The 20,633-nt window shown below is 39.0% G+C and overlaps 1 protein-coding gene across 1 annotated transcript in view; it reads left to right on the forward strand.

Moving 5' to 3' along the window:
- LOC126298209 (hemicentin-1-like) overlaps positions 1-20,633 on the forward strand; it is a 748,827-nt gene that overhangs the window by 625,025 nt on the left and 103,169 nt on the right. Inside the window, exons 46-48 of the mRNA XM_049989513.1 lie at positions 4,991-5,129; positions 12,339-12,470; positions 14,791-14,920. Of these exons, the coding sequence (XP_049845470.1) occupies positions 4,991-5,129; positions 12,339-12,470; positions 14,791-14,920 (401 nt within the window). The remainder of the gene's footprint in view (positions 1-4,990; positions 5,130-12,338; positions 12,471-14,790; positions 14,921-20,633) is intronic.

Consider the following 20,633-nt stretch of genomic DNA (forward strand, 5'->3'; position numbering starts at 1 on the left):
AGTTGCAAGGGTCATGAGATTGTCTGGTGTGAACGTCGCTAAGCATTGGGGTGATGTCAGGTGTTTTCAACTTCAAGAATACTTTGTGAACTTTGGTAGACCAAATGAACATAATGCCCTTCTTGTTCAAATGGTTCAATGGATCTGCAAAGTGAGCTACATGGGGAATGAACTTTGCATAGTAGTTCACCTTCCCAAAATAGATTGCAGTTTCTTTAAGTTTGTTGGGGCTGGAAATGACTCAATTGCATCAACATGCTCAGCTGTCAGCATGAGCCCTTTGTTGCTTGACATATGCCCCAAGTACTATACAGATGGTGCAAAGAACATGCATTTGTCCAGGTTACACTGGAGCTCATTCGCCAAGAGCCACTGAAATTGTTTTTGTAAATTTTACAAGTATTCTTCCTAAGTAACACCTATCACCCAGATGTCATCCAAATAGTTTATGTACATCAGAATACTGCGAGTTAGTTGCTCTGTGTACCTTTGAAAAATTCCTGATGCTGAAGTGACCCCAAAAGGCAATCTCTTGCATTGATACATTCTTCTAGAGGTAATTACAAGTTTGCATCCTTCAAATTAGTCCTTGAAAAATACTGCACCCTGCTAACTTTGCTAAAAGTTTCTCTGGCAAAGGGATTGGGTAAATGTTGATCTCACTTTATGCATTAATTGTGGACATAAAATCACCCCAAAATCTGATGGGCCCATTTTCTTTCCTTATGACAGCCATGGGAGTGAACCACTGAGTATCTGAGATTGGCACAATGGCCCCAAGTTCAGTGAATAGTCTAACTCAGCTTTTATTGTGTCACACATTGACCATACACAACAAAATTTAGGCACAGTGGATTGTTTGAATGAAATATGCACTTCAGACTCTTTGGCCCGACCAAACATTAGTTGGGATAACTCCCTGCAGTTCAGTAGTAATGATTCTAAATCCTGGAATTGTACTGAGCTGGACACCAGGTTAACCTCATCCAGTACTTGTAAACAAAATGCAGCGAATTCATCTAAACACAAAATTTTACAGCAAAAAGTGAACTTATGACCAACAGAGTTATTCAGCACTTGACATTCTTGTATTTTGCCCATAGAGTAATTCCCCCTCACAAAGGGATCTGTTTCTGGCTATATTACATAATCATCCACTGCAATTGATGCAAACAGGAAGGATCCAGACACTTGCAGAATTCCTGATTAATCAGGGAAACTAAAGCCTTTATATCCCCATGGAATTAGATCATAATATCATTTATATCCAACCCAATTAGAAGTTTATTAGGTACTTGGCCAGGTTCTGCTGAGACTGGAGCAAGTAAACATCAATGCTTGGTCAGGTTCTATTGCCCACTGTGTATTAGCCAATACCAGTGCATCAGCCCATAGTACTGTTTTCCTTCTGTGACGCAGTGCTGCTAAGTGCCCTTATTTGCAACAGGCACAGCATGTGTCAAAAAATGCCAACACTGGCAACAAGCATTGTTTGTCCAACAGTCTGGACAGGACTTATGTGTCAGTGGAGGTGAATCTGATGCTAGGGGAATCTTTTCTTATTATCTAAGAAACATAATCTATGTTGAGACACTACGCTAGATTGTGTCTGCTTATTAAGTCAGTTGAAATCTACTTGCAAACAAGAAACATTTCCCTGTGCGAGACTCACACCCTGAGTTCATCCAGGCAACTAAGTTATTGGCACCTGGCAATGCTGAGCTATTTGCGAACTATCTAAAAACCAACATTTGGAAATATGATTCCATAGCTAGAGTGTGGACCTCCCTGTTTGGTGCTAATCTAACAACTATGTATCTGATTACAGAATCAGCATATGAGACACTGTAATTCATATATTCAGACTTGCATTTATGGGTGACACCTTGAAAATCCACTATCCAGGATGCGTAAGTCTCATCACTACACTTTCTGTGTTGATTAAACTGCAGTAATACCATCCCAATATGAGTTTGATGGCAGTAATGCTCACTCAGCAAATTGCATGGTTCAGTAAATTCTCATGCCTGAGGGTCCATGTATGCACACAGCTTTTGAATAATTTCTTAAAGACTACTACTACTACTGCTATGTAACAGAGCACTCTGGACTATGGGATCTGATACCAATAACCGGAAAGCTTCTGATACATCAACACAAGTGACAGGGATTCTGGCACCTCTTGCTCCCTTTCCTCAATGAAGTCGGCACAGGTTGAGCCATTTTCAGCCCTAAATGATTATTAAAGTGAGAGGGTTCTAATATTAGTCAGTGATTTGGATTTCCCACTGTGTCAGAGTAGCAGTTTGGAGAAAAGGCCAGAAATACTTGAGTTTCATACCATGGCTGCAGCTCACTCCCCTGGAGACCACCACTGCAGCCACAGATATATCACATGGGCCCATTGACTGATGCGAGAGTGCTAGTGAATATCATGGCCCAGCACTTGTCCCTCAGTCTCGCAATTTAATTGAAACCTTTGATACATACCATTGATCAGTAGAGTGACTGACCATGCCCCTGTTTAAGTTTTCAATTCAGACTGTTTCCTGGACCATCTGTGTATCCTTACGGTAACTTTTTCTGTGCTCTGGACTTTGCTTGTGGCTAGCCATACATCATCAATCACAAGAACCTCCTGTTTGTTCCACCAGTCACAGAATCCTCAACTGTGCAAGTGATCATAAACTGTAAATAAAATAGAAAGAAACTTCCACATGGGAAAAATATATTAAAAACAAAGATTCCAAGACTTACCAAGCGGGAAAGCGCTGCAGACAGGCACATGAACAAAACACACAAACACACACACAGAATTAAGAGCTTTCGCAACTGGCAGTTGCTTCGTCAGGAAAGAGGGAAGGAGAGGGAAAAATGAAAGGATGTGGGTTTTAAGGGAGAGGGTAAGGAGTCATTCCAATCCCGGGAGCGGAAAGACTTCCCTTAGGGGAAAAAAAGGACAGATGTACACTCGCACACACACACACACACACACACACACACACACACATATCCATCCGCACATACACAGACACAAGCAGACATATTTAAAGGCAAAGAGTCTTTGCCTTTAAATGTGTCTGCTTGTGTCTGTGTATGTGTGGATGGATATGTGTGTATGTGTGTGTGTGTGTGTGTGTGTGTGTGCGAGTGTACACCTGTCCTTCTTTTCCCCTAAGGGAAGTCTTTCCGCTCCCGGGATTGGAATGACTCCTTACCCTCTCCCTTAAAACCCACATCCTTTCATTTTTCCCTCTCCTTCCCTCTTTCCTGACGAAGCAACTGCCAGTTGCGAAAGCTCGTAATTCTGTGTGTGTGTTTGTGTGTTTTGTTCATGTGCCTGTCTGCCGGCGCTTTCCCGCTTGGTAAGTCTTGGAATCTTTGTTTTTAATATGATCATAAACTGTGTTATACCTATGAATAGAATAGAAAACTCAAGCATCGTTGATCTGGTTCACACCCATACCATTGTGAAGTCCAAAATCATGGGACTAAATTTTATCCCTTCTAATGACTTAATTCTCTTTCTATTCCTAATGTAAATCTGCCACTCTGTGGGACATCTTTAATGTTTCCATTTACATTCAGCCTACAAACTTACAGCAGTACATTTTATTACGATATATATCTTGCCTTATATGTTAAATTTAGCAACTTCTGCTATCTTAGACTTCAATAGATTCTATCTCAGTAACCATGCCATCTGTGTAATTAATGCTTTCACATTTCATGGTATCTGCATCTATCTTGTGCATCAACCAGCCTCACAGGTCATATCCCATAACTCAATGAGAAGATCCCTTTTCATATGTGGTATCACCACAGATGAAAGTGTCATCAACTCACGTACCACATTTTTTTTACACTTATTTTAAATTATAGTTGAGTTCATTTCTAACTACCCCTCAGGTTTTGCACCATAAAATATACTTCTGTTAATAGAACACTTTGTTCAGTTAGAATTAATATGTTTACAGTGTAGTAGGCTATAATGTGGTGACTGAATCCTTAGAACAGAATTGGTCTGACTTTGCTCTTTATCAATATCTGCTAACACACCAATACTATCAGTTTTGATACTTTATCTTAATTTTTTAATCATAAATCCACTCTTGAGCACAGATGTCTATCAGTCCCATTTCTGATTTTTTGAAATAATGTAATGAGTTATGATATACAAATTCACAATATTTCTCTGTTGTCTTTAATGCTTCCATTACCAGAAGAAAATGGAACAATAAGTTATTTTTTATTTCTAGCACTGTAATCAGTCTTTGTTCTTTGGCTAGCAGGAGAAACAGTTCCAAGACATAAAATGATAAAGGAATATTTATCATCTCAAATTTTCAGAAATTTCAAGTGTTCAAGTCACCTGTAAAAGTCTTATCTTGAACTTATGTCATTGTATTGAACTTTTCTTATGATTTAAAACAGACTAAATATAAAGAATGTTGTGAACTGTCTGTAAGAAAGGAAGGGATTCTCCCTATACCGGTTGTGTGTCACTTAACCACCTTTCTGAACACAAAAGAAACAAACCTCCAAAGTAACTCAACAAAAACCATCAAAGAAACAGTGGAAGGTTGGTTATGATACAGTTTATGAGGCTTGCTAGGACACCTCAGTTGGTAAAGCCTTGTCTGAGAAGTGCAGACATCTGAGCATGATTCTCAGTTGCTCCATTGTTTTAATCAGCCAGATACATTCACAAACCAATGTATCTTAATACTGGATTGAGGAATTGTGGTATCATAAGAAAAATGCTCTGGTCTTTTTAGAAAACAGTTTTATTTTCTTGTCCAAGGAAATATCATTTTATTAAACTGCTTTCATATTTTCTTCTTTTTTTAATCATAAAGTTTCATGATCTTTATTAGTGCATATATTTACCATTTAGTCCTTTGAAATGATGATGACATTTTCCTCTAGTCTTTAACTTTATTTAGTTAATTTTCAGTGTAAATATTGTGTAAACTTTTTTTATTTTTAGGGTGGCTGGTTTCCATATTTAACATTTATGCTGTCTCCTATTTCTTGGAATGCAGCATATGAAGAGGACCAAGCAGACAACGGCTACTCACTCACACACGGAAAATTTAGACAACAGTCTCAAGTTGAATTTTCTTCTGGTAAGCAGTTACGATAAGAAGTGTATTTGATCAGGTATTTGCTCAAATGTTTTTACCAAATGATAGTCTTGCATAATAGGGATACAGGTGCACACAGTTAGCATATGTGTAAGTAGTATTATGTGAGAGGCAAACAAATGAAAACCCAACACTTACCAGGACCATGGAGTAGTTTCATTCAAAAGCAATCACCACATGTGTTAAGACGTTTATCCAAGTGGGAGATGAAATTGGATGATTATTTCCTGTATTAAAGAACGCAGTCAGCCACTGACTGATCTACAGTCACACCTCCTATTGAACTTCCTTTTCTGGCTGAAACCAATGTCCATACATGTCTTTCTTGAGGTGAACAAAGATGTGAAAATCACACTGTGAAAGATCCATATGGTACAGGGGATGCTGCAGTGTTTCCTGATCAAATTGCTGGAGCACAGCCTTTGTCAAATTGGCAGTGTGGGATTGGGCATTATTGTGCAACAGGATGGTTCCACCTGACAGCATTCAGACAGCCTGAGGGCAATGCTTGCTCCCACCTCTCCCCCACCAAAGAAATCAAAAGCTGTTCACACAGGTTTTCTGGTAAGGTCATGATGACCTTCTTCTTTGATTGCAGGGCCCTCTGCTCATCAAGTTCCTAGAGCATGAAATCACAATCAGTGTGCAGTACTACAAAGACACTTTGCAGAAACTATGACATGCCATAAAGTTAAAACACCCAGCATACTATTCTTCTCTTATGCCTTATCCTTCAGTCAGATTACTCATCTAACTCCACATGCAGTTCATGATATTCTTTCATTTCTCTGACATTTGTGTGACAGTGTGGTTCATCAGTCACTCTGTGTCTCAAAATGTAAACTTTTCATTTTGCTCTGTAGAATCTGCTTCAGTTTGTGTCCAAGACAATGGTGTGTTGGCGGTAAGATAATCATTATTTATTTGCCATTGATCATTTTTCATGAAATAGGCTTCATAATATATAGATAACAGTAGTGTAGTGAAATTAAAGGGTATAACTACTATCTTAAGTACTAAAATCAACATTGTTCATTTGAAATGAAGTAGTACAACCATGTTAGATGTCCTTCTCTGTAGCTGAGTAGTCAGTGTGGCTGATTGCCATATGGAGGTCCTGAATTCAGTTGCCAGTACTGCCAACATTTCTGCCTCAGTGGGAGAGTGGTACGGGGTACTCAGCCTCATGAGGCCACCTGAGGATCTGCTCCTTTGATTAGTAGCAGTTCCAAGGACAAGAAACCCAACAATGGCTGGCAGAGCAATGTGCTGATTACAGGCCTTTCCATAGCGCATCCAATGATGCCATGGGCATCTACTCACAGTGGTTGGATGGTCCCAATTAACCCATCAGGGCCAGAATGCAGAAGTTCATCACAATCTTAAATGTAAAATCAACTTTTATAACAGTGTTATATGTTGTTAACTATAGGTTACTAGCCTTTGCCTCACACAACTACACAACAGGCTTATCACTACCGCAACAAATGGTAACCCACAGCAGCAAGCAAAGCTAGTGCTGCCACGTTGCAAACCCATGTAGGCAACCTGCATAGGCAATCCACATAACCGCACTACGGCATACAGCTTTATGTTGTGCCACACAGGCAAGCTGTGATTCACAGGGATGCACAGGGTTGCCTCACACAGAGAGCATCCCAGAGTGGCCTTGAGAGCCACACTGCCAAGAATCACTTCTCAGCTTTTGGCATGATCAATGTGTAGCTTTCTTTGCAAGGCCATAGACTTCATTTATGATAATAAATATAATCTACAACATTTATACTTCTACACACAGTCTCTCCTTCACACCATATGTAAATTGCCTCTGACTCATCAACCTTATGATGATTGTGCGTCCTAACAACAAGAGACACACTAGTACTGAAGTAAGGTGTACCGATATCCCTGTTACAGGGTGTTTCAAAAATGACCGGTATATTTGAAATGGCAATAAAAACTAAACGAGCAACGATAGAAATACACTGTTTGTTGCAATATGCTTGGGACAACAGTACATTTTCAGGCGGACAAACTTTCGAAATTACAGTAGTTACAATTTTCAACAACAGGTGGTGCTGCAAGTGATGTGAAAGATATAGAAGACAACGCAGTCTGTGGGTGCACCATTCTGTACGTCGTCTTTCTGCTGTAAGCGTGTGCTGTTCACAACGTGCAAGTGTGCTGTGGACAACATGGTTTATTCCTTAGAACAGAGGATTTTTCTGGTGTTGGAATTCCACCACCTAGAACACAGTGTTGTTGCAACAAGACGAAGTTTTCAACGGCGGTTTAATGTAACCAATACGATACAATAAAGGATCTGTTTGAAAAATTTCAACGGACTGGGTACGTGACGGATGAACGTGCTGGAAAGGTAGGGCGACCGCGTACGGCAACCACAGAGGGCAAGGCGCAGCTAGTGCAGCAGGTGATCCAACAGCGGCCTCGGGTTTCCGTTCGCCATGTTGCAGCTGCGGTCCAAATGACGCCAACGTCCATGTATCGTCACCTTGCACCAGAGTTTACACCTCTATCCATACAAAATTCAAACGCGGCAACCCCTCAGCGCCGCTACCATTGCTGCACAAGAGACATTTGCTAACGATATAGTGCACAGGATTGATGACGGTGATATGCACGTGGGCAGCATTTGGTTTACTGACGAAGCTTATTTTTACCTGGACGGCTTTGTCAATAAACAGAACTGGCGCATATGGGGAACCAAAAAGCCCCATGTTGCAGTCCCATCATCCCTGCATCCTCAAAAAGTACTGGTCTGGGCCGCCATTTCTTCCAAAGGAATCATTGGCCCATTTTTCAGATCCGAAACGATTACTGCATCACGCTATCTGGACATTCTTCGTGAATTTGTGGCAGTACAAACTGCCTTAGACGACACTGCGAACACCTCGTGGTTTATGCAAGATGGTGCCCGGCCACATCGCACGGGCAACATCTTTAATTTCCTGAATGAATATTTCGATGATCGGTCGATTGCTTTGGCCTATCCAAAACATACAGGAGGTGGCATGGATTGGCCTCCCTATTCGCCAGACAATGAACCCCTGTGACTTCTTTCTGTGGGGACACTTGAAAGACCAGGTGTACCGCCAGAATCCAGAAACAATTGAACAGCTGAAGCAGTACATCTCATCTGCATGTGAAGCCATTCCGCCAGACACGTTGTCAAAGGTTTCGGGTAATTTCATTCAGAGACTATGCCATATTATTGCTACGCATGGTGGATATGTGGAAAATATCGTACTATAGAGTTTCCCAGACTGCAGCATCATCTGTTGTTGACAATTGTAACTACTGTAATTTCGAAAGTTTGTCTGCCTGAAAATGTACTGTTGTCCCAAGCATATTGCAACAAACGGTGTATTTCTATTGCTGTTCGTTTAGTTTGTATTGCCGTTTCAAATATACCGGTCATTTCTGAAACACCCTGTATATACCTCACTAATCTGGAATGTCAATCTTTGCCTTATTTCTGCTATCATGTTTGTTTATTGCTTCCCTGGGAGCAAAGTCTTCAGCTTTATTCCTAACAAAAAGACAACAGACAACTGTTAATATTATAATCCTGGAAAAAGAGGGTGACAGTGCTCCACAAGACCAGCCTTTCATATTATATGGCCAATTTCTTTATTTTAAAAATGTTTATGATATGAGGAGAATGTTCCTACGTTCGTAAACCATGTGATATATGTGACTGAAAGAGCTTGAAATATGTCATACAATGATATCTCTCAGTATCCACATGAAACAGAACACTCATGAGATCTTTCCTCTAAATTGGTTGATATGTTCTTCCAATTCAGTTTGGCTTCAATTTGAATTCTTAAATGTTTGACACATTTATTTTTTTATATATTTTTGGAGAAACTTAACAGAAGTTGTTGATTTTGTCTTGATTACAGCCAAGTGTATTTTCTGCAAACAAATTTAATGCAAGGCTTTCCCATTTTCTTATCAAGAGTTATGATGTTGTGCTATGAAGTAACAAAAGTTGTATGATTAGCATAACAGATTACAGACTGTGTTACACAGTTGGGCTTATCATTGAAAGCCATAATGAAAAATAGTGGGCCAAGGACAGAGTGCTGTGTAACTTCAATACTTGTTTTTACTAAGGGGAGAAGGTCTATTATTGTTGGGACAAATTGTCTTCTCTTATTCAAGCAGAATGAAATTATTGCTAATGTACATTTTTGGTACTCCATAATTCTCCAACTTTGCTAGCAATATATTAAAAGGAATGCACTCAAATGCTTAATTTACATCACATAATACAAAATAACCAGTTCACTTCATGCCCAAGATTTGGGTAACAATGAACTAATTAAAAGAGAATAGATAATAGTTACATTAAGAAACATGTACTGGCCTGTTTATTAGAAATGCTGGAAGTGAAAAATACGGGGCCCATAATGTGCATGCTGAAAAACACACACCAAATACCTATCTTCTCTAACAGGAGTGTTTTTTCATGGAGAGTATGTGGGGTGTCGCAACCAGTATCCTTTTTGGTGTTTATGTAAACTGACAAATGAAACCAGGTCTCATCTGACATGAAGTAAAGCAAAGAGTCAAAGTAATGTTAACAATTGATGTTAACAGCCAGATCCAATAATGTACTCTTGTACTCTTTGTTTTTCCTGCTCCTCAGATTTCAACTCTTGCACCACACTCACACAATAGGCTTTTAATTTCATATCTTTTCGTATATAATGTACAAGATACACCAACCTGCGGTGATAACCTTCTTACTGACTTGTGGGGACTTTTTGTAATGTCTATGCATGCAAACTCCATTTAAAGTTTCAGAGGTCCTCACTGTCACTCGCTGATTCCTCTGTACATTATGAACAGATCCTACAGCCCTCCATTTCTTGTACAGCTCTTGAATAGTGCTGGTCATGGGGAGTTTCTTACCAGGATACTTCATGTGAAACATTTATTTACATTCTGTGATGAAACCTGTCATTATGTAACACTCTACAATATCAGTTTCCTGTTATAAAGCAAACTGCCCCATTTCTGTAACAGCTGAACAGTATGAGCTTCTCACAACAACTAACACACAAACACACAGCTGTGCCCAACTTCTGATAAAATGCATTGTAGCCAACTTTCAAGATAGTGTTGCCACTTCACAAGAAATTTGACTAGAGATGATTAACTGGAACCAGAGATGGTACTGGTTTTATATGGGACACCCTGTAGAAGTGATGCTATCTTCTCATTTTCAAAAGCTGCTTAAGTCTGGTAAACAATATCCAGAACAGCTAAAGCCATGTTTTTCAAAATAAATACTTAATTAAATGCACATGAGTGATTCAAACACATGTGAGAATATTGGCACAACAGAGACTGATCGGTAGTTCTGGGTGAGTTGTTTGTTGCCCTTTTTGGATACAGGGATGACTTTTGAGAGTTTGAGTGAATCTGGCACAACTCCATCCTAAAAACAAAAATAAAAGTGTCCTACCTATCAAGTAAACTGTTCTCTTAACAATACAGTTAGCATCCAGTACCAGTCCATACTTTTGGAATTAGAGAATTCAGAAACTGTTTTAAAGATCTCATTGCATGTGATCATATCACAACAAAAGATAGGCCTTTCAGACAGCTGGCAACCAAGCAGATCCCTTGCACATCTCTGTGGCCTTAATTTTGTCTCCAAGTTGTTTGCTTACATGACAAAAGATTCACTCAGTTCTCATGGACCAAGTTGAATTTGACATACCTGGATGGAAGAATGATCTTACTTAATAACCTCCCAAGTTACCCTGCCCTTATCTGGAGCTCCTTCTATGTACTTTACACATGCTGCACTATTGGTTTGTATGATCTTAGCTTTGTAATACTTTTTACTTCCAAGGTAAGCATTGTAAATCATATCCTTCTGCTCAGTCCCGCAATTACCACCACTTTAATAAATTCAATTTAATATGAATGTTCTCTGTAACTTCTTTCATTACTTTTATATACTAGTCAATCACATATATTTTTTTAAAGTTATCAAAATTATTTTCAGCTCCACCTCTTCATGTTTGACACTCATGTACAATGTCCCAGTTTGTCTCCTTTACCTTGCCAATAAAAACCATGATGTGTTCCTCTCTCTGATCTCTTACACATGCCATATTAGACTCACTGGAATAAGCTCGTTGCCTATGACAGTTTTAAAATAAACGTTTCATGGTCTGTGAAATCTCCACCTGCTTGACAAGCCACATCTTTATCTCTATCTACTAACAATAATATTATCTATACAAGCATCATTGTGTATAGATCATTTCTTTGTGGAGTGCAGGTTTAAGGATCTTAAAACATTAAAAAATATTCTGTAATCTTGTTACTTTGAATTTGACATTTCAGTGTTAAAATCCCCACAGATAGCAACACTTGTTTTCAACACTGAGGCTGTGGTTTGGTGTTACTGATTCAGTTATGTATAGTGCGTTCTGGTATTTGTTACATTTCATTAATTATAAAACCTTGCATTTTGCATGTTTTCTTTCAAACATTCAAAAATTTCATCTTTCCTTGTAGAAGCAGTTAGTGCCTTACGTAACTATAATATTAGCATTATAGTAATATTTGATTGTTTTCATTGGTATCAACTGGAGACAAAACTCAGCAATTCTTTTGACTTCAGAACTAGAGAGCTGAGGAATCAACAAAATGTATGGGTAAAGATAACCACAAATCTTGCCAAGACATCTTTAAATGACTAAGAATACATTAGATGTATTTCTTAATAGAGTTTGTAGATAGAAGTGAAAAGCCAGTTCCAGATGGGTTGTTGTTTCCATATGACAATACAATTCAAAAAATTAATTCCATCTAAATGTTTTCTTTTGACTAAGGTTCAGAATGCACTACTACATTCTGACCTATAACAAGCTGTTGCTATGTGTAAAGAAATAAATGTGCAATCTCAGTAGATTCAACAGATAAAAGATATTAAATTGTCAACCAGTAAGACCACAATGTTACAGTCACTGTTCAGTGAGTAAATTATTTGAAACTTGGAATAAAAATAGAAAAATACATTAATTTGAGTGACGATTAACCAGGAACACATGTACCTTTGTATGAGAATAGCTTTTTTTTAAGTTGTTTTTGCACATTTTTCACCAGTGATGCCTTAACACATTGTTGCCAATTATTGTTTAGGTGAAGAACTAAAGCTGCGACACATAGGTCATGGCATAAGTGATGATGGGATATTACAAGTTGATATAGACATCGAGGGAGAAGTTCCAGTTGTTCAACCAGAAGCTGCTGTACAGATCCAGCCATATGAAGGTAATCATTTAGTTGAACATATGTTATATTTATTACTGTAAAAAAGTAAGCCAAATTGACATTAGCAACAATTCTCATATTGTTATTACACATAAATAATTTTTGTGCTCATTTTGTAGCTTTAAAAGAGGCCACAGTGCAGAAAACAACGATAGTTACTTTTGCCATATGAAAATTCGTTGGGGCTACTTTGGCACAGCAAACTGTTACACACATTTACGTGACAGACAGTACTTGTTCACTCTGAGGATAAAACAGTGAGCTAATGTGCATCAAAAAAGGTGATTGTAAGTCAGCTTTATTTAGAAATCTTTGCCAAAACATTTGGGAGGATTAAAATAACAGTTATCCAAAAGGCATTCAATCTATTTAAAACAACAATTCAGCTCAACACCATTTATAATGTTAATCATCCTACATCTTATCCCATTAAAACTAAAGCGTAGTGGAAAAACAAATTTCCATCTTCACTAAACACCATCATGAGAATCAGAATATCCCAATGAATGAAATCACAAATTTGTTCATGAAACATAGTAAAATGTTTAGAATTTTTTTTATTTTATTTTTTTATTTTTTTTTAAATTCCCTTGGTAGTCTTCTTGTCAACCACCATATCCATTGTGATCATACAGTTTGTTGAACTGTGCATTACTCTAGGTCAGCAATACTAGAGAAATATTAGGCAAGATAGATCTGTCTGAGGTGGCTAGGCTGTATGGAATAGTTTTATGTTATGGGATGAGTAGCAGTTGTGACAGGGAATGCTAAGCTTAATGCAAACAGCTCTCCTTATGGAAGGTCATATCCACATGGAGGAAGAGTCCCAGGAACGTGGATTACTGAAACGAGTCAGGCTGGCTGTAACAAAACGAGAGGAATTGCTGATATTCTGAAGGTATGATTGTAAGGCATACTTGCTCTGAGCCCACATTACCAATCATTTAAAAAAGATTAATAGATTAAGATTTTATGTCATTGAAAATAATTAGTTTCACTGGTCAGGTTGGTATACCCTAACATTATTTCAGTGCTAATAGATTTACTCACAGTTGTGTTTGTATGTGATTCTTTCAAAGATTGAATAACTATTAGTTGTAGTTAGTCAAAATTATCAGAAATAAGGTGATTGGCTTGGAGTCATCCAGGCACTGCAGGAGGAAGTTCTTGTTGGGGGCATGGGATTTGGGGATACTGATGTAATTGGAGGTTGCATCAACAGCTATAAGCCGAGTAATATGTAGTAAAGAGACAGGAACTATGGAGAGCCCATAGTGGAAGTGATTGATGTCATTGGTATAGAAAGATACTCTGTGGAATGAATTGAAGGTGTAGGATGTGATTGTGCAGGGAGTGGCAGGAGTAAGTCAGATGTTTCAGGAAATGCCTAAGGATTTGAAAAAAGGGATTGAAGAGGTCATACTGGACTTGTTTGTGGATGTTGTTGACAGAGGGCAGAACTAATCTATTAATGTGTGTGTGTGTGTGTGTGTGTGTGTGTGTGTGTGTGTGTGTGTGTGTGTGTGTGTTTGTAAACTGCTATATCAGTACATGTACTCATTAAAATAGCTAGCAGGGACTCCCAAATTCATACCAGGCTAGATCAGATTTGCACATCATGACCATAAGATTGGCACTGATAATTCATCCTTATGTCAGAGAGGCAAAGCTTCTTAATTTAGCACCAAATGAATTGAAAATGCTGACTGAAGAAACTTTTAAAAAATAGTTTAAGCAGTGGCTTATCCTGCTGTGCTCTGATACCATGGAAGTGGCATGATAAGAAATTCAAACAATAACATTGTCTAAATCACAACTGTAATGATAAATAGAACAGAACAGACAGACTACTATTTGTATTGTGGTCAGTTATTTTGTAACTATAGAACAAAATATTTCACAACATTGCATAAATCTTCATGTGTAATTTCTCTATTATTATTTGGTGAGACACTATTATATAACAAACTGTCATATTTGCTACTTATTTCACTAATTATTTATTTTTGTGATTTTTTCTATCTTTAGGAGTGCAAAGACTGTTATGTTTGTAAACATGTTTGGACAATGTCCATTCAAGTAAAATTATATGTTACACCCACAAACAAATAAATAAAACTTATGTGGGCCACTAAAAACAATTAACTTCACTATATGAAGATGACAAGCAGATATGTAGTCAAAGTACTGGAGATTTTTATGAACATCATCAGTTGCAAATACCTGAAAGAACTCCAATAACTTTTACAACCTATTTTCATTTTTTAATTTTTTATGTAAATGCCATGTTAAAACTAATATGTGAATCTCATAATTTCAGAGGATTATGTCCAAACTGGTCCTGATACACTTTATGCTGCATCTTCAAATGTCCTTAAAATCAACGGACTGAAATTGCCTTATTCTTGGAACAACACAGTGCAATATGATAAATACAAAGGAAGAATGCCGTAAGTATCACAGTGACCAAAACACATTAAGTATTTAATTTCAACTGTGATTGAATGGCTACTTTGCTATTCCTCTACTGATTACACTATTTTCCATGCTCTTCTACTACCTCCCCAACCCTCTCTCTCTCTCTCTCTCTCTCTCTCTCTCTCTCTCTCTCTCTCTCTCTCTCTCTCTCTCTCTCTCTCTCTCTCCTAAACACACACACACACACACACACACACACACACACATTTGAAACTAAAATGTTTAGGAACGAAACTTACAATGATGAAGACTGTAGCAGTATAGCAACCATCAGTTTTATAAGTGCTTATCAATGGTCTCATCCAGTCTATATATGAATTTTGACTGAGGTAAACATATTGGAGATTTTTCTTGTAAATAAACTGAGTAGTATTGTCTTTCCAGCACAATATTAGTCATTGCTACTGACATGTACTCAATGAAAATAGTGTGTTTCCCTTCCACAGAATCTTGTCACCCACTATACAGTGTGTCTCAAAAGAAAGTTTAAATTTAGTGGATCAAAATGAAATAGAGGTTGAAGTCTATGGAAGATTTTATGAACTTGCAGTAAAGATGTATTGGAATTGTGCTGTGGCTCCGTCTTGCTGAAACTATGTTCTTTGGTTATAACCAGGAAAGTTTTGCAGTTCAGGCACGAAAAAGTCATTTTACATTTTCACGTAACGTTCTGAATTCACTGTAAATGCACGGCCACTCTCATCCTCAAAAAAGTGCTGGCCTATTATCCCTTGAGATGACATTGCAACCCATTTACTAACTTTTGTGAATGAAGAGGTTTTTCATGCATCTGTTTAGGATTCGTTCCACTCTTGTAGCAGCAATTTTCCTTACTGGCGTAGCTGTTCAGGTGAAAATGAGCCTCATCAGAAAACAAGATGTTATTAAATGAATGGCACTTTGTCACATCATTAATGAATTGCACCCTATGTCTGACAACCTGCACCAGTTGGATTTTGTAAGGGTGCAGTTTAACATCTTTTTGCAGAATTTAGTGCAGTGATGATCTTGCATGCTTATGAATGGGTAGGTTAGGATTGTCATGAACAGACATATTTACACTGTCCGTGGATTCGCTCATTTCCCCTCAAATATTTTTATCCCTTTCTGGGTAAGGGGAACACTTTGGGCATTGTTTACATTTTGCTGTACATGATCACTGCAAAATGTCCTCTGTACTACAGTTGCAGAATCACTGTTTTTATAAAATCCTCACACATGAAATGCCCAAGATACAAGCAATGAATGTATGTCCCCACTCTCCTCTGAGTTTTTGCAAATCTGCAGACAGCTATTCAAATATAAACTTTCTCTTGAGACATGCTCTATAAAAGTTTTGAACTGTTACCAGTAATCTCCCTGTACATCCATGGAATTAGCATTCCCATACACAAAAAATTTTAATTCTGTAAGAATAAGCATTTTAAGCATTCACAGTTTGTAATTCCTTTAGTCAGAAAAATTGTTATATGCAGCTCTCCACTTGAGTCTTTTTTGTGCAACTCTCTTCATCTGTCTATAAATATTGCAACCTACATCCACTATAGTGAAGCCTTTGTCTCTACCTGCAGTTTTTACACACCAAACTTTCCCCATTGTCAAACTGAGTAGTCTTTGATGTCTCAGGATGTGTCCTAGAAATAAATTTCTTCTTTAGTCAAATCAAACCATACATTTATATTCTCCCCCATTCACTCCAGTACCCCTTTATTAGTTATCTGATGAACCTACCTAATTTCAAAAACTTCTATCATGTTTCGCTTCCATACTACACTACACTCTGGCAAATAGTTTTAGAAAAGATTCCTGTACACATACACCTATCTTGGATGTTAAAATATTTCTGTTTTTCAAATATGCTCTTCCTGCTATTGCCATCAATTATTTTTCTGCCCAAATAGCAAAAAAAAAAAAAAAAAAAGAGAGAGAGAGAGAGAGAGAGAGAGAGAGAGAGAGAGAGAGAGAGAGAGAAAGGCTCTGAGCACTATAGGACTTAACAGCTATGGTCATCAGTCCCCTAGAACTTACAACTACTTAAACCTAACTAACCTAAAGACAGCACACAACAGGCAGTCATCACAAGGGAGAGAAAATCCTTGACCCCGCCGGGAATCGAACCCGGGCGTGGGAAGCGAGAATGCTACCGCACGACCACGAGCTGCGGACCCCAAATAGCAAAACTCATCTAGTGCATTCAGTGTCTCATTTCCTAATCTACTTCCCTCAGAATTGTTTGATTTAATTTGACATCATTCCATTACTCTTGCTTTACTTTTGTTGATGTTCATTTTATAACCTTTTTCCAATAAACTTTCCATCTCAGAATGAAATAATTAACTTCTACACATGAAACCTAACTACCTCCTCACTTTTAAAAATTAAGCTATAAGAATTAGAGTATGGTTAAGCCAGTGGGTAGTCCCAATTCATTAATTTTTCTGTAGGCTCAGCTTCAGTCCTGAGAAAAATAAGTATAAATCTGTACAATCTGTGCTTCCCATGGTCTCTCATAAATACCCTGTCTTCATCTGAAATAACTTTATCAGTATTTATACTTAACATTGAATGAGTCTGATACCGCTGCAGAATGTTAAGTGTCAGTTACTACTTTCATTCACCCTAAATCTCTTCACACCATTCTTATGTTGTGGCCAATCATCATGCTGAATATTTTTGGTGAGTGACCTTACTAAGAACACATATTTCGCTCAAGCTTCCCATGTAAAACTGTTGTATCAAGAAACACCAGGAAACACACAACAATAAAACGTATCTATCTGGTTGCAGATTGACATAAGAATGAATACAAAGATAGTAGTTTACACAGTGTGATCCCATTTAAAAACTGAAGGCTCAGAGGCATGTGCATTCCCTCATAATGATGCTATCCCTGTTATGAATGCATTTAACAACTGAGGTCCCAGAGGCCCTTGCATGCCCTCATAATGATGCTATCCATGTCATGAACATATTTAATAACTGAGGGCCTGGAGGCCTGTGCATACCCTCACCTACATCTATATCTACACCCATACTCTGCAAACCACCTGAAGGTGTGTGGTGGAGGGTACTTTGAGTACCTCTATCGATTCTCCCTTCTATTCCAGTCTCGTATAGGTTGTGGAAAGAAAGATTGTCGGTATGCGTCTGTGTAGGCTCTAATCTCTCTGATTTTATCCTCATGGTCTCTTCGTGAGATATATATAGGAGGGAGAAATATACTGCTTGACTCCTTGGTGAAGGTATGTTCTCGAAACTACAACGAAAACCCATACTGAGCTACTGAGTGTCTCTCCTGCAGAGTCTTCCACTGTAGTTTATCTATCTCCGTAACACTTTTGCGATTACTAAATGATCCTGCAACGAAGTGTGCTGCTCTTTGTTGGATCTTCTCTATCTCCTCCACCAACCCTATCTGGCACGGATCCCACACTGGTGAGCAATACTCAGGCAGTGGGCAAACAAGTGTACTGTAACCTACTTCCTTTGTTTTTGGATTGCATTTCCTTAGGATTCTTCCAATGAATCTCAGTCTGGCATCTGCTTTACCGACGATCAACTTTATATGATCATTCCATTTTAAATCACTCCTAATGCCTACTCCCATATAATTTATGGAATTAACTACTTCCAGTTGTTGACCTGCTATATTGTAGCTAAGTGATAAAGGATCTTTCTTTCTATGTATTCGCAGCACATTACACTTGTCTTCATTGAAATTCAATTGCCATTCCCTGTGCCATGTGTCAATTTGTTGCAGATCCTCCTGCATTTCAGTACAATTTTCCATTGTTACAACCTCTCGATATACCACAGCATCATCCGTAAAAAGCCTCAATGAACTTCTGATGTTATCCACAAGGTCATTTATGTATACTGTGAATAGAAATGGTCATACGACACTCCCCTGCGGCGCACCTGATATCCCTCTTTCTTCGGAAGACTTCTATCCATTGAGAATGACATGCTGCATTCTGTTATTTAGGAACTCTTCAATCCAATCACACAACTGATCTGATAGTCCATATGCTCTTACTTTGTTCATTAAACGACTGTGGGGAACTGTATCAAAGACCTTGTGGAAATCAAGAAACACAGCATCTACCTGGGACCCCGTGTCTATGGCCCTCTGAGTCTCATAAAGGTGCTATCGACATCAGTGTCACAGGTATATCATGACAGACATGGTGATGGCATTTGGTGACACGGCTGCCCCTGGCAACTGCCTCATGTAGTTGCAGGCACACTGTTATGTCAGCAAGTGTATGCTTGCTGTAAAGCTCCAACTAATATCAGGGCTGTGGGTATATTAAATGGTGGGGTACTTCACTCCTCCATCTTCATGGGGGGAAAGACCAGGCATCGCTGTCCATGATGCTGTGATGGAAGAAATGTCTGTGGCATCCATGGTGGTGCCAGATACGGCAGCCAAAGGTCCGAGACTTTCCTGATTCACCCAGACCAACATGTACAGATGAAAGTGAGTGGGACAAGGACACCCCTGCCAAATGTGGACCCCAGGGTGACAGGTGGACAGTATCGGCAAGAGGGGTGGAGGAGCCATCTGGACATAAGAGACCATGATGAGGTGTGCCATCACAGGCAATGATGTTGGAGGACTGGGCTTTTGTGTCACACTACAAGCCGATCGTCATGTGTGAACCATGAAAATGTGGGAACCTCACCAGCTGTGGATGACAGTCAGAATCCAGTGAGGATTCCATCCAAACACCCTGGCTCAGACTGGTGTGCTGGACACCAATGTTGATGACAAATCCAGCGCCACTGGGGAACACTTGCCCGACAGCAACTGGTTGAGCAGATTCCGTGGCTGAAGGCTGTGCAGGGGCTCGGTGAGATTTTTGGCCCCAATTAGCATTGTCCTATAAAAGCTTAAAAAATATGAGAGCCTTCTTGGTCAGGAACTTTTCTACATACTTGTGCATCTGCATCTTAAATGTTTGAACAAGCCATTCTGCCGTGGCGTTCGACTGGGGACAAAATGGAGGTACCATGACATGGCTAATGACATTGCGCATGAAAAAGTCCTTGAAACACTGTGCTATGAACTCAGGACCATTGCATGAAACCAGGGTGTAAGGCAAGCCTTGTATAGATAATATCTTTGACATGCCTTGACAGTCACATCTGCTGTCACAGCTGGACAATGAGTGACATAAGGAAAATGAGAAAAAGCATTAATTGCCAATAATCATCGACTGACTAAAAAGGACCAGATAAATCAATGTGGACTCTTTCCCAAATCTGTATAGGGGCCAACCAAGACAGAAAATGGTGCACGGTACTGCCTGATGACCCGAACACTTGTGGCTGGCCACTACAAAATGTTCCACCTCCCAATTTATGCCCAGCCAAAACACATGGCTGTGTGCTTACAGAGTTATGTATGAGAGATCCCCCAGTTACCCTGATGTGACAAGTAGAGGCCCTCCTGCTGCAGAGCTACTGGAACTAACACACAGGGAGTAAAGATTTCTGTCGACTTAGAATAATGCCATCCTAGAGGGAGAGAGGATGGCGCAAAGGATAAAAGTTCTGAAGTGGGTCTGTAGCCTGGTCCGGTAGGTGGTTGGCCCACCCCGTAGGACCCTGCTGAAGTTCCAGACTCGCACTTGCAGCAGAGGGAGTACAGGAGCTAGTGATGGGAAAGGCATCCACTGTGTG

The sequence above is a fragment of the Schistocerca gregaria genome, chromosome X (assembly GCF_023897955.1).
Source record: "Schistocerca gregaria isolate iqSchGreg1 chromosome X, iqSchGreg1.2, whole genome shotgun sequence".
NCBI classification, from domain to species: Eukaryota; Metazoa; Arthropoda; class Insecta; order Orthoptera; family Acrididae; genus Schistocerca; species Schistocerca gregaria.